The sequence below is a fragment of the Xenopus laevis genome, chromosome 8L, assembly GCF_017654675.1.
Source record: "Xenopus laevis strain J_2021 chromosome 8L, Xenopus_laevis_v10.1, whole genome shotgun sequence".
Lineage (NCBI taxonomy): Eukaryota > Metazoa > Chordata > Amphibia > Anura > Pipidae > Xenopus > Xenopus laevis.
In genome coordinates, this window is record NC_054385.1 from 124,312,111 (window position 1) to 124,325,840 (window position 13,730).

At 40.2% G+C, this 13,730-nt stretch overlaps 1 protein-coding gene across 2 annotated transcripts; it reads right to left on the bottom strand.

Moving 5' to 3' along the window:
• Window positions 1-3,084: 3,084 nt before the first annotated feature.
• gpatch4.L (G-patch domain containing 4 L homeolog) lies at window positions 3,085-13,056 on the bottom strand. Of its 2 annotated transcripts, none has more exons than XM_018228953.2 (8): window positions 12,851-13,056; window positions 11,671-11,756; window positions 11,326-11,399; window positions 10,333-10,425; window positions 7,684-7,791; window positions 6,452-6,564; window positions 5,201-5,251; window positions 3,085-3,996 (listed from the first exon to the last, which is right to left on the bottom strand). In XM_018228953.2, the coding sequence occupies exons 2-8, from the start codon at window positions 11,747-11,749 to the stop codon at window positions 3,546-3,548; spliced, it is 969 nt and encodes a 322-aa protein (XP_018084442.1). In that variant the 5' UTR covers window positions 11,750-11,756; window positions 12,851-13,056; the 3' UTR covers window positions 3,085-3,545.
• Window positions 13,057-13,730: the final 674 nt, after the last annotated feature.

Consider the following 13,730-nt stretch of genomic DNA (forward strand, 5'->3'; position numbering starts at 1 on the left):
TTAAGTTGACTAACAGAATGTCGGGCTGTATAAAAGTGTGCAGGGACTGGTAATGCGGTTAATGCCCTGCGAATTGTAGACTTGTGTTTAGAGATACGGTCCCGTATCTTTTGTGTAGTTTCCCCCACATATAGTAAGCCACACGGGCATTTCAACAGATAAATTACAAATGAAGAATCACAGTTTGATTCCCTCTATGTGGATGATAAAAAACATTGCCTTTTGTAACCGAATTACATTGGGTACAGTGCAAACAAGGGAAGGTGCCAAATTTTGGATTTTGCAAAAACAACTGTTTACAAGGGGTTTTACCACCGATATCTGCTTTCACTAATTGGTCCTTTAGGTTCCTTCCCCGTTTGTATGCTAGCATCGGTACCTGTTGGAAAGCCGGTATATTCTCGTGGCATGACTGTAAAATGTGCCAGTGTCGGCGAATAATATTGCCTACATGCCTGCTAGCTGTGGTGTATTTACTTACAAACATTAGCCTGTCTCCCTTCCGGGCGTCCCTTTTGGTAGGGGCTAGTAAATCCTCCCTGCTTTTATTTAGCATTTTTCTTTGACTTGTATCAAGTACTTCCTGGGGATAGCCTCTCTCACTGAATCGCAACGTCATTTCCACAGTTTCCTTCTGTAAATCAGTGTCATTATTAACTATACGTTTCAACCTTGTATATTGGGTCAATGGTAATGAATCCCTTAGGGCAGTGGTCCCCAACCAGTAGCTCGTGAGTAACATGTTGCTCTCCAACCCCTTGGATGTTGCTCTCAGGGTCCTTAAAGCAGGTGCTTATTTTTTTAATTCCAAACTTGAAAGCAAGTTCTGGTTGCATAAAAACTAAGTATAGTGCCAAGTAGAGCCTCCTGTAGGCTGCCAGTCCACATAGGGGCTACCAAATAGCCAATCACAGCCCTTATTTTGCATCCCAAGGGACTTTTTTATGCTTGTGTTGCTCCCCAACTCTTTTTACATTTGAATGTGGCTCACAGGTAAAAAAGGTTGGGGACCCCTGCCTTAGGGGTTTAGGATGAAAACTGGTATAGTGCAGTAGGCTGTTTTTATCAGTTGTTTTTCTAAACAAGTTGGTCTTGAGTTGTGTCCCCACTCTTGTCAGTTGCACATCAAGAAAATTTATGGTGGTGTTATCATATAGACTAGTAAATTTGATAGTATCCTCCATATTATTGAGGAAAGTGTGAAAAGTAGTGAGATTATCCCAGAGGACCAACAGGTCATCTATATAGCGTATGTATAGAATACAATGTACTTGAAAGAGTGAATTCTCATATACTTTAGTTTCTTCAAGAAATGCCATATAGAGATTGGCGTAGGTAGGGGCAACATTACTGCCCATGGCAGTGCCCCTCTGTTGGATGTAAAAGGAGTCACCAAACAAGAAATAATTTTGATGCAATACGATCTCAAGTAGATCTAACAAGAATTGTTTCTGCGATGGGGTATACTCAGTCTTATCTAAATGATAGCGTATGGCAAGGAGTCCAGACTCATGTGAAATAGACGTATATAGACTGGTTACATCAAAACTCGCCAACAAAATGTCATGATCTGGGAGGTACAGTGTTTTTAGAATATTGAGTAAATGTGTGGTATCTTTTACAAAGGATTTAGTGCTTTGTGCCAGTGGTTGTAGCAACTTATCCAAAAATATAGCTAGAGGACTTAATACAGAATCTGTCCCTGCTACTATTGGCCTGCCAGGAGGTTTTTCAAGGTTTTTGTGCACCTTTGGCAATGTATATAGCACTGGTGTAATGGGGTATTTCTTGATCAGAAATTCCTTAAGGTCCTCGTCAATTATGTTTTCCTCCAGGGCATTGTATACCTTATCCAATGTGCACGGTTAGATTGAGGTAAGTGGATTAGTGCTTACTTTCTTATATATCTCAGTATGTGCCAATTGTGAGTGGATCTCACCAATATAAAAATCCTTGTTCATGACCACCAATGCACCTCCCTTATCAGCTGGTTTGATTAGAATATTATCATTATGCAATAGTTCTGCTAGACATGACCGTTCTCGATAGTTTAAATTCGATTCATGTCCAAACCAGGGATTACGAATGGCCTTCTGTTTAAGTTTGTTAACATCATTTGTAACCATTTTTACATATGCTTCTACTACATTGTCAGGTGATAATGGTGTAAAAGTACTCTTATTTGTAACCCTGTAGCATTGAGAGTAATACATGTAGGATCAGGTGTGACATTGCTACAAATTGGCAACAGTGTATCAGGCATTTTAGCAAAGTAACTTTTTAACCTTAAGCTACGAAAAAACCTTTGTAATTCGATATCCAGGTTGATATCATTTACATTGCAGACATGAGAACATGTGCACTGTAGAGTTCATGCAAACAAGATGCAGCCTTACACAGGCACAACTTACTGTGATAAGTCCTGTTTTAATTGAGCACTGTGATGGAACTCAGGAAAAAAATAGGAGCTGACCATTTCTATGGGAAAAAGCAATCAATTTCTTCATTGGCTGCTAGACTGGTGGGTGTGTTATAATTGGAGCAGAACTGAGCATGTGCAATAGCCAAAATAAATTCCCAAGGGAGGGGGCCAAGTGGGTTAGAGGAGGAGAAGGAATCCTAAATAATTAAGTGGATGCTGCAGCCTTACGGTTAACTTCAGAACAAGCTGAGGGGCAGATATTTTAAGTTTTCAATTAGGCTGTTCACTGATTACATTTCTATGTGGGGGTTTCCATTAGTGATGTTTATGTCAGGGGAAAACTCAACTAGTACCCGACCCTAACCTGCAAAATGTTGTCATTGTAAAACTTGCACCAGACCCGCATCTTCTCTCTCTGTGCGCTACTTCTGTGCTTGCTTTTGGTTCCAGTCCTATTCACATATAGTTCAGGAAACACGAAGCGCCCTAGAAAAAAGGGGTAACCCACGCTTCTTCTTACTCTGCCTGAACAGTGTGTGTACATCTGCAGTTACTTACTCTGGGAGTACCACTTACCTTGCTTGCTATCTAGGCAGGGTTCAGTGGCAGTTAATCATTCTTTATGTAACAATCACTCTGAGCAAATCAAAACAAATGTAGAATTATGAAAAGTCTGTTTAATGAATAAGAAATTACAATATTTATGTAATCCAGGAGTGTTTGCCAAAACCATGAACCATTGCCATTATTTTACATTCCAGGCTTCAATATGTCCTTTAAAAAGGTAGTTAATATGACAAAAAGATATCACATGGTGTGTCACATGGTATAATAATGGCTGTACAAAGCCTGATAAAAGCAGCTGACTGTATGTGGCTGAAAATCTGCGAGATCAATTGAGCAGATTAGAAAACCCTGTCCTCTACCTAAGGCCCCATTATGATCCAATTATTGGCCCAGGCCCAAAACTGGATTCTGGCAAATACCAGAGGGGCTGCTGTAAGATGCCATAGACAGTCAGACTTTGGGGGGGGGGCTGAAATGCCAGGGCCTGTTTTGGACGCGCCAGGGGCAAATGAATGCCTGGATTTTGAGCGCTGTTCATGGGTTACAGCAATTAAGTCTATTCTGATTTATTTTTCTTTTTTTTCTTTTTCTTAGGCTTCATGCTAAAGTCTGAACTCTCTGTTGGCTGTTCTTCTTGGGTTGAGGGACTCTCCTCCCTCTGTTTTTTCTTGCTTTTCTTTGAGGACTTTACTTCCTGCTCTGAAGGCGGCATTTGCTCTTCCTCATGACCGTTTTCCTGTGACTCTTCCTTCCTCTCAGAATCCGCTCTTTTTCTCTTCTTCTTTTTCTTCTTGTGCTGTGAAGACTCGTGGGAAATGTTTGTTTCGATACCTTCTTCAGAATATTTCTGCTGTATATTCATGCCAGGCAAGCCTTGTGTCCTTTCCAGTTTTTCATCTCTCTCTTTATTTTTCTGTTCTTTCTTTCCATATTTCGCCAGAAATTCCCTTTCCTGCTCTTCAAGCCGAGAGAGCTTAGCACTCATAGTTAAACCATGCCGGGCTCCTCTGTAAGACAGACACAGCAAAGCTGGAAGTGTTGTACAACACAAGCACAGTAGATGCATTTAAGAGAAACTTCAAATAACTTGTCTGCCCAATAACTTTCATTTCAAGGCAAAGTAATAAGACTGGTTTGACAGAACTCAACAGCAGACGGCAACATTAAATAAAAATAATAATAATTAGCTGTGCACATTAGAGTCCTGCGCGGGTCCATTTTTTGGAACCTGTACCCGCGACCTGAAATCCGCAAGCCAAACCCGCAACTCACATTCTTACCCGCTACCCGACCCACAAGTACCTTATCCGCAACCCGGACCATCAAGAATCAGGAAGTGTCGTCGTTGTAAACCGGAAATGACATCATCGGAAGTAGGCATAATCAGAAAAAAAGGAGTAAAACAGGAAGTGCTGTCTTGTAAACCAGAAGTGACATCATCAGAAGTAGACGTGATCGTAAAAAAGGAGTGAAAATCCCTATTGAGAAGAACCGCGGCCTGACCCATGACCCGCAGAACCGCCGACCCGCTTCTATACCCGCACCTTCTACCCGCAACCCACAGGTTTTTGTGGGTAACCCGCAGGTACCCGACCCACTGCAGGACTCTAGTGCACATTGTAAATGGGTTTTACATTTATTTGTTTCGACGGTTTACATTTTCTTTAAGAGTCGTGTAGGTGATGGTAAAATTTCCAGTTGGTCATCTTTTAATTATTTAGCTTTTTTCTCTTATGGCTCTCCAAATTAAAACGGCTCTTTGGTTGCTTTGACAAGAAATTAAATATTCAAGGCAAGAACACCTTGGCAAAAAAACAGCTAAAAAAATGACATGAGATTGTGAACATTTATAAATCCGCCCTTATACAGATATGGGAGCAGTTATCCAGAAAGCTCTGAATTACGGGAAGACTGTCTCCCATAGACTCCATTTTATCCAAATAACTTACATTTTTAAAAAGGATTTCCTTTTTCTCCGCAAAAATAACAGTATTTTGTACTTAATCCCAACTAAAATATAATTAATCCTTATTAAAAGCAAAACCAGCCTATTGGGTTTATTTAATGTTTATGTGATTTTCTAGTAGATTTAAGGTATGAAGATCCTAATTCCGGAAAGATCCTTTATCCGGAAAACCCCAGGTCCCCGAGCATTCTGGAAAACCGGTCCCACACTTGTATACACTTTTTGTTAACATTCCGCACACTTACTTATGTGCTGTGCGGCCTCCACAAACTTTTTTCAGGTCTTCATCTGTCAGTCTGTGTAGGGAGATGAATAAATAGTGCTATATAAATAAATGATGACGATAAAGAGAGTACATGCATAGGCATTCGGTGGGAGCAACTACACATGGAACAGAGCAGGTCTGGACTGGGAGTCAAAGTAGGCCCTGGCATTCCAATAATAGAGAGGCCCAATCAGCTCCCCACCAGCCCACTAAATAGTGACTTTCTATGGCATTTTATGGCAGCCCCTCTGGCATTTGCCAGAACCCACCTTTAAAAAAAAAAAAACTGAACCCTAAAAATGAATATGGCTTAAAATGTCATATTTTATATAGTGAACTTATTGCACGAGGCTAAAGTTTCAGCTTGTCAATAGCAGCAATGATCCAGGACTTCAAACTTGTAACAGGGGGTCACCATCTTGGAAAGTGTCTGGGACACTCACATGCTCAGTGGGCTCTGATTGGCTGTTGAGAAGCTAAGCTTAGGGCTCGTCACTAATTATCCAGCAGAAAATGAGCTTCCCCTGTAATATAAGCTGATGCTACAGGTTTGCTGATTATTAAATTCTGATGCTAATTGCACTGGTTTCTGTGCTGCCATGTAGTAATTATCTGTATTAATTACTAATCAGCCTTATATTGTGACATTTCTATTCTATGTGTACTGTATATTGTGAGTGGTCCCTAAGCTCAGTAAGTGACAGCAGCACAGAGCATGTGCAGTGAATCAGCAGAAAAGAAGATGGGGAGCTACTGGGGCATCTTTGGAGACACAGATCTTTACTGCTAAAGGGCTGGTACAGAAGCACAAAACATAATGTACAACATTTCTAGCTACTGCTTTAGTTCTCCTTTAAGATGCCAGACAGCAAAGTATTTATTGGGCTGGTGAGGAGCTGTTTGGGCCTTTGTGTACTTGAAATGCCAGGGCCTATTTTAAATTCCAGTCCAGGTCTGGCTGCAAGACTCTTATAACCACTGCACCACCAGACCTTGCATCTATGTTGCATGAATTCCAGTTCAGCTGCTCTTCTAGTTTTATGAAATCTCTGCTGGAAGGTGATTGTGTTTATCGATCAATAATACCCTTAGACCCTACTCTCCCTTTGAAGATGTTTAGTCTGGGATCTGGTAAACAGGCCTGTGGCTTCCAGCCAAGGAAATGGAGTGAGGTTTTCACAAAAGGTCCTACAATTGGTCTAAGAGCTTACAATCTATACAACAAGCGTACTTAGTCGCAGAAGACAAATCCAGTTTCTCATCCTCGTCACCACTGCTGTCGCTGCTTTCTGAAGACGAAGGCTCTTTCACAGGTTGCTCCCCACCAGACAGCAGTGTTGCAGACTAGAAATGGCGAGAGGAAAAACATTGCGTGTAATTAAAGTGATTGAGCTTGGGGGACACACAATTACTGTTTCTTTCACTTTTAGGCCCAGGCCAGGGACTACTGGCACCTCTTCTCTACACACATCCTCAGCAGCGATAGCTTCATCAGGCATAGCCACACCCATGTGCCCCATCTATAAAGGGGAATTAAAGGATTTATATATTTAAGTTGCTCAAATCTGGTTAAAGGGATTCTGTCATGATTTTTATGGTTGAGTTTTTATTTCTACATTACACAGCAAATAATTTTCTTTACCATATACAATTTCATTCCTGAACCAGCAAGTGTATTTTTAATATTGGTGTGTAGGAGCATCTCAGGTCATTTTGCCTGGTCATGTGCTTTCAGAAAGAGCCAGCACTTTAGGATGGAACTGCTTTCTGACAGGCTGTTGTTTCTCCTACTCAATGTAACTGAATGTGTCTCAGTGGGACCTGGATTTTACTATTGAGTGCTGTTCTTAGATCTACCAGGCAGCTGTTATCTTGTGTTAGGGAGCTGCTATCTGGTTACCTTCCCATTGTTCTGTTGTTTGGCTGCTGGGGGGAAAGGGAGGGGTGATATCACTTCAACTTGCAGTAAAGAGTGACTGAAGTTTATCAGAGCACAAGTCACATGACTGGGGGCAGCTGGGAAACTGACAATATGTCAGATTTCAAAATTAAATATAAATAAAATCTGTTTGCTCTTTTGAGAAATGGATTTCAGTGCAGATTCTGCTGGAGCAGGTTGGAAAAAAAAAAAAACATTTTTTCCCCACAACAGTATCCCTTAAAAGTTTTTTTTTTTTTTTAAATCCTGGATATTTATTTATTTTTTTCAATATCCATGAATTCCCTGCTTGCAGGATTTTGGTTCTTAGTGGACCAGGTGTAGCTACTTAGAGACAGAGTCTGCAACCTTGTATTCATTTAAGCCCCTTGAATATTGGCGTTGTTTTGTTTTATGCAATGAAGCTGCTGGACATTATTTAAAGCATAATTAGCCTTATCCCTCCCCTACATTAGCTGAATGTTCCCAGTGCCGCCATCTTTTCTTCCCATTACTATAAACACTATGCCTGGGAGCCAAGGTACCTTAACAAAGCGTCCGTATAACATGTTCTTGTTAGAAAGGGCTTTTCGGGGCTTCTTGTTTGTCACTGGGGCATCTTCATCTTTAACCCTGTTGACCGTAACACCATCCTGGAAAAAGAGCAAATAAAATGTAGCTGTGGGAATGCAAAAGGCAACGGAACAACTATCCCAGAATCAGCCTCGTCACTGTCCAGTGCGGTAAATCCGAGGACCCATTCCTATGATACTTGTTCCATTGATATATAAAGACCTTCACATACAGTATGTTACTGCTGCAGTTTCAACTTCTCACATTATAAGCTCTGCAGCCTAATAGGGACATACAATCTACAGTCTACCAGTTGCTGTCAAACTAACTTCCCAGAATCCACCACTAGGACTGTAGGAGATGTATATGTATATAATAAGAGCTGGAGAGTCACAGAGTCTTGCTCTACTGCTTAAAGTAACAGTAACATCAAAAATAGAAGTGTTTTAAAATATATAATGCAGTGTTGCCCTGCACTGATACAACTAGTGTGTTTGCTTTAGAAACACTACTATTGTTTATATAAACAAGCTGATGTATAGCCATGGGGGCAGCCATTCAAGCACAGGATACACAGTAGATAACAGATAAGTACTACTATAGTTTATAAACAAGCTGCTGTGTAGCCATGGGGGCAGCCATTCAAGCACAGGATACACAGTAGATAACAGATAAGTACTACTATAGTTTATATAAACAAGCTGCTGTGTAGCCATGGGGCAGCCATTCAAGCACAGGATACACAGTAGATAACAGATAAGTACTACTATAGTTTATATAAACAAGCTGCTGTGTAGCCATTGGGGCAGCCATTCAAGCACAGGATACACAGTAGATAACAGATAAGTACTACTATAGTTTATATAAACAAGCTGCTGTGTAGCCATTGGGGCAGCCATTCAAGCACAGGATACACAGTAGATAACATAAGTACTACTATAGTTTATATAAACAAGCAATGGGGGCAGCCATTGAAAGGAGAAAAGGCTCAGGTTACACAGCAGACAGCAGCGCCACCTGCTGGTCAATTTCTGACCATTCTGACCACCAAGTAGTCAAGGAAGTTGTCAGGAGAAATAAAGAGGTTGCTCTGATGTTCTTCTGCTTAGGAAAGATTTAAGAAAGGTTTCTAAATTTATTCCTAAACAGAAGAACATCAGAATTTAAGGGACAATAACATATCAAAATGGGAACACAATGACTTGTCCATTCTATGGAACATTATATGCATTTTACAATACAGGACTGTACAGAACGACAAAAAGAGAAAAATTTACGGCAGGGGTTTTATCACACTAGATTAAAGTTTACAATGTAAACCACCACTCTGGGCAAAAGCAGAGAACGTGGATTAAAAGGGAGGGAAGTGGGGGACTAAAACATTTAAAATGACACGTACTGATGGGAACTTATGATGGGCTTGTGACATGTTTTTAATGGAGGGGACTGGAGAGAAAGGGATTTGGTTAATAAAACATTACAAAGAGAAAGCTGTTGGATACATAGGCTTAAAACTCTGTCCCTGACGAGTGGATTTTAACCTTAGGACATTTTTTAATACAATGTAACATTTTTAGCATAATAAAATTTCTATTGTTCTGATGTAATGATTTTTATAAAGGAATATTTCTTCGCAACTAATTGGTAATATGTAGCTATAAGAAAGAAACTGTGTAGAATCAATAAAGCTAAGGACTAATAAAAAAAGCGATGAGTAGGAGAAGACGTCATCGCTGTAGGAAGAAGCCAGTCGCACGAAATGCGTTAGCGAGGACAACTGTGTCTTGAGTTTTGCGGAAGCATCCAGTGAACATGCGCAGTAGACTGTAAAGGACGCTGAGAAACTGCGAGCAGTATATGGAGACTTTCACATTGATTTTACATGTGCTTTTATCGAGAACACCTGTGAGTGCAATTTTAGATATTTATTAACAATTAGAAAAGCGCTTCTGCACATGTCACTTTGTTTTTGCCCAAATAAGGATCAAAGAAGATCGGAAGCGGAGTGGATCGCCTATTATATTCAGTGCCTGCATCAACTCATGTCTTGTGAGTATAATATACCACCGGGAGTAGTGTGCTGCTAAAAGTTTCATTTCCACTCTGCTACAACTATATGCCATCTGCAGCACTGTGGAATTCACTCTGATTTAAAGTGTGGGTTCTACCAAGTTATAATTTATTTCCTTTCTATTTTTTTTTTTTTGTTTTACTCTTAATAATCACCATATGTTTATTTGATATTTTCTCACCAATGAAAAACACTTCTAAGTTGATACACGTAAAACTGAAATGTCAGAGCACTAAGGGTGTAACGAACATTTTTTTTTAAAAAAAAAACTACACTGTATATTTTTTTGTTCTGTTTTTATATTTCCCCTTCAATAATCTGTGGTTTTTGAGGTATACAGTAATCCAATTCTGAACAGAGTCTCAATGCCAAAGAATGACTCCCAGCACCTGGATATTCATGCTCTGGAGCCGAGGGTTCTTTGGGGTGTTGCCAATGAAAGTCCTAAATTGATTGGCACAAGATTTCCACCACTTATATAGTTCCAAAAGTGTTGGTGATTCTATGACACCGCCCCACAGCAGGACACCGGGCTGTATTCCCTTCTCACCTGATCTGCTTCAACTGAGATGCTGGAAGCTGTTTTATTGAAGACGTGATCCCACCAGTGAAAGGTGAACTGCTCAGCAGAATTATGTCCCACCTAAGGGTATTAAACACAAAAGGGAAAACAAATTATCCAGGATTCTCCCCCTTCATGTAACCTGCAGTACCGTGTCCCACCGAGTGTGAATGAGAAGCATGGCAGCTTAAAGCAAATGGGCAAACATATGTATTATGTATTTACTGTACCACTTCCTGATTAAAGGGGTTGTTCACCTTTAAATTAACCATTAGTATGATGTAGAGAGGGATATTCCGAGACAATTTGCAATTGGTTTTCATTTTCTATTATTTGTGTTGTTTTTTTTTTAGTTATTTAGCTTATTATTCAGCAGTTCTCCAGTTTGCAATTTCAGCCATCGGGTTGCTAGGGTCCAAAGTACCCTAGCAACCATGCATTGATTGGAATAAGAGACTGGAATATGAATAGGAGAGGTCTGACTAGAAAGAGGAGTAATAAAAAGTACCAATAACAAAATGTGTAGCTTTAGAGAGAATTTGTTTTTAGATGGGCCCATTTGAAAGCTGGAAAGAGTCAGAAGAAAAAGGCAAATAATTCAAAAACTATAAAAAATAAAATAAATGAAGACCAATGGAAAAGTTGCTTACAGTTGGCCATTCTATAACATACTAAGAGTTAATTTTAAGGTGAAGCACCTCCTTTAATGACTATATAGGGTGCAGTGTTAACTAAATTGAGCTGCTGTGTTCTAGTAATTATTAAATATATTATCCCTTACCCCACATCATGCTTATGCAGGATAAATCTCAACCCCCACTATACTCGCACATTCACCAACATCAGGATACCTCTAAAATGCAGAGGATTATATGTTGTGAAATACAACTCCCATAATCCTCAGCCAAACTAAAGGACCATCTAGACTCTAGAGACAGTCAACCAGTGACGCTGCTGCTTCTAATTCCTGGTCTCTCTTACCCCAGCGTGGTCACATTTCACTTTCACTTTGATTGCTTCACAGATACCATTTTCCCGTCTCCCAAGGCCTTTACCTAGAAGAGTAAAAGGGTTTATGTTATACACGTTTTACCTCCTGTCACTTTATTATTAAACAGAGCAAATGAGGAATGGTTTATTTTCCAGGCTTTCCAATGACAGCTATAGCCATACTGTTCTTCAGCAAGAGTGAGACTGAGAAAGCATTGCAAAGGAATACATTGCTCACAGCCCGACCCTCGCAGCTGTAGAAAAGTAGCAGGGAACCCAAAAGACTAAGGCTGGGAAGCTCAGGCCCCTAAATGACAAAGTGAATTAGTCGAGTACCTTCTTTCCAGCCATGCTTGTGCATCTGTTCTTCAGCGAACTTCATGCCCTGGCTCTTTTTTACAGAGGAGGCACTCATTCTCTTGCTGCTGGAAAGGAAAATATATGGATGGGGGTTAATCACAATTAAGAGAACAATATAAGATATATTAAAAGACACCTCAGAGTTTCATGACCTGCATATAAGCACTCAGCCTTTAGGTTTGTGCTTTTATATTGCCACAGATCCCTTCAATAACACCTAATATCCTTATCATTTACAGTAGGGGGTACATTATTCCTTATAATACATGAGTGATACTCAGAGTTCCCTGTATAACTCAGCCTGCAGCCTTGTGCCTTTATATGGTCACAGAACAACCCCTCAGTGACTTCTAATATCCTTATCATTTACAGTAGGGGGTACATTATCCCTTATAATACATGAGTGATACTCAGAGTTCCCTGTATAACTCAGCCTGCAGCCTTGTGCCTTTATATGGTCACAGAACAACCCCTCAGTGACTTCTAATATCCTTATCATTTACAGTAGGGGGTACATTATCCCTTATAATACATGAGTGATACTCAGAGTTCCCTGTATAACTCAGCCTGCAGCCTTGTGCCTTTATATGGTCACAGAACCCCTCAGTGACTTCTAATATCCTTATCATTTACAGTAGGGGGTACATTATCCCTTATAATACATGAGTGATACTCAGAGTTCCCTGTATAACTCACCCTGCAGCCTTGTGCCTTTATATGGTCACAGAACCCCTCAGTGACTTCTAATATCCTTATTTACAGTAGGGGGTACATTCACCTTTGTTACTTAGTGAGTTTTGCCTTTGCATTTGTGCCTGAATTAACAGAATACCCCTCTATACCACATGGAGAGTGTATACTGCTCAGAGCAGGGCACTAAGTTTAATGCTGTAATACTGTGAATCTTTTATCCTCTCTGTAAGCTCTCTGGATACATACAGTACTGTGTGTTCTGCTTGGCTCCCTTATAGGGTGTGTATGTACTTCAGACTCAAGATCTACATTGTAACATCACACAACACCATATTAAAATACTGATTAACGGAGGAAGCCAAAAAATGAGATTTAATGGTCCTGACAAAACCAGACAGAAATAAACTGACAATCATGTGACACTGACTAGAGAGAAAGAGAGAAAGCAGTGAACTTAAATTACCGTATTCTCCAGACGATGAGACAAGTGTAAGTACCGGTGATTATGTAGTTTCAGGGGGTGAGAATCACGCGCACAGAAAGCAGAAACAAAACTAAAACTTAAAACCACATCATAAAACCCCTCTAATAATCAGCTGTCCGAGGAACACATGCCCGGCATTTTCTGGGCGGCGCCATCTTACCGGAAGATATCGGAACGGCAAAAAAAAAAAAAAAAGGACGCTCTGGATTAATTGCGGGAGACTCTATGGTAGTGGGAGGTACGGGCACGATCTTTGTCCAATAGTAAAGCGAAAGAAAATCTCCCGCCCTGTAATTGATCAACGCTCCATTCTCAGGCCTCCAAATAAATACTGACATTATGTGGCTGAATTTGTGTGAAACAGTCTGTGGTGTTTTGAGGGAACGATGGTCCCAGTGGCAAAGTCTCCAGCTTTAACCTATTTTATGGCTACACGAGTTATAGTCATTAAAGGAACAGTAACACTAAATAACAAAAGTGTTTTTAAAGTACTGAGAATATTATGTCCTGTTGTTGCTCTACACTGGTAAATGGGTGTGTTTACTTTAGAAACACTACTATAGTTTATATAAACAAGCTGCTGTGTAGCCATGTGATACACAGTAGATATCAGATAAGCACTAGTATAGTTTATATAAACAAGCTGCTGTGTAGCCATGGGGGCAGCCATTCAAGCACAGGATACACAGTAGATAACAGATAAGTACTACTATAGTTTATATAAACAAGCTGCTGTGTAGCCATGGGGGCAGCCATTCAAGCACAGGATACACAGTAGATAACAGATAAGTACTACTATAGTTTATATAAACAAGCTGCTGTGTAGCCATGGGGGCAGCCATTCAAGCACAGGACACAC

What these genes read in the sequence shown, in the direction of transcription:
- gpatch4.L (XM_018228953.2), bottom strand. Translation starts at nt 11,749, where the DNA reads ATGAGTGCCTCCTCTGTAAAAAAGAGCCAGGGCATGAAGTTCGCTGAA. An exon ending in TCTCAGTTGAAGCAGATCAG is followed by an intron (nt 7,792 to 10,332) that starts GTGAGAAGGGAA and finishes CTCTTTTTCCAG; the next exon opens with GATGGTGTTACGGTCAACAG. An exon ending in GGAGGCCGCACAGCACATAA is followed by an intron (nt 3,997 to 5,200) that starts GTAAGTGTGCGG and finishes TCTGTCTTACAG; the next exon opens with AGGAGCCCGGCATGGTTTAA.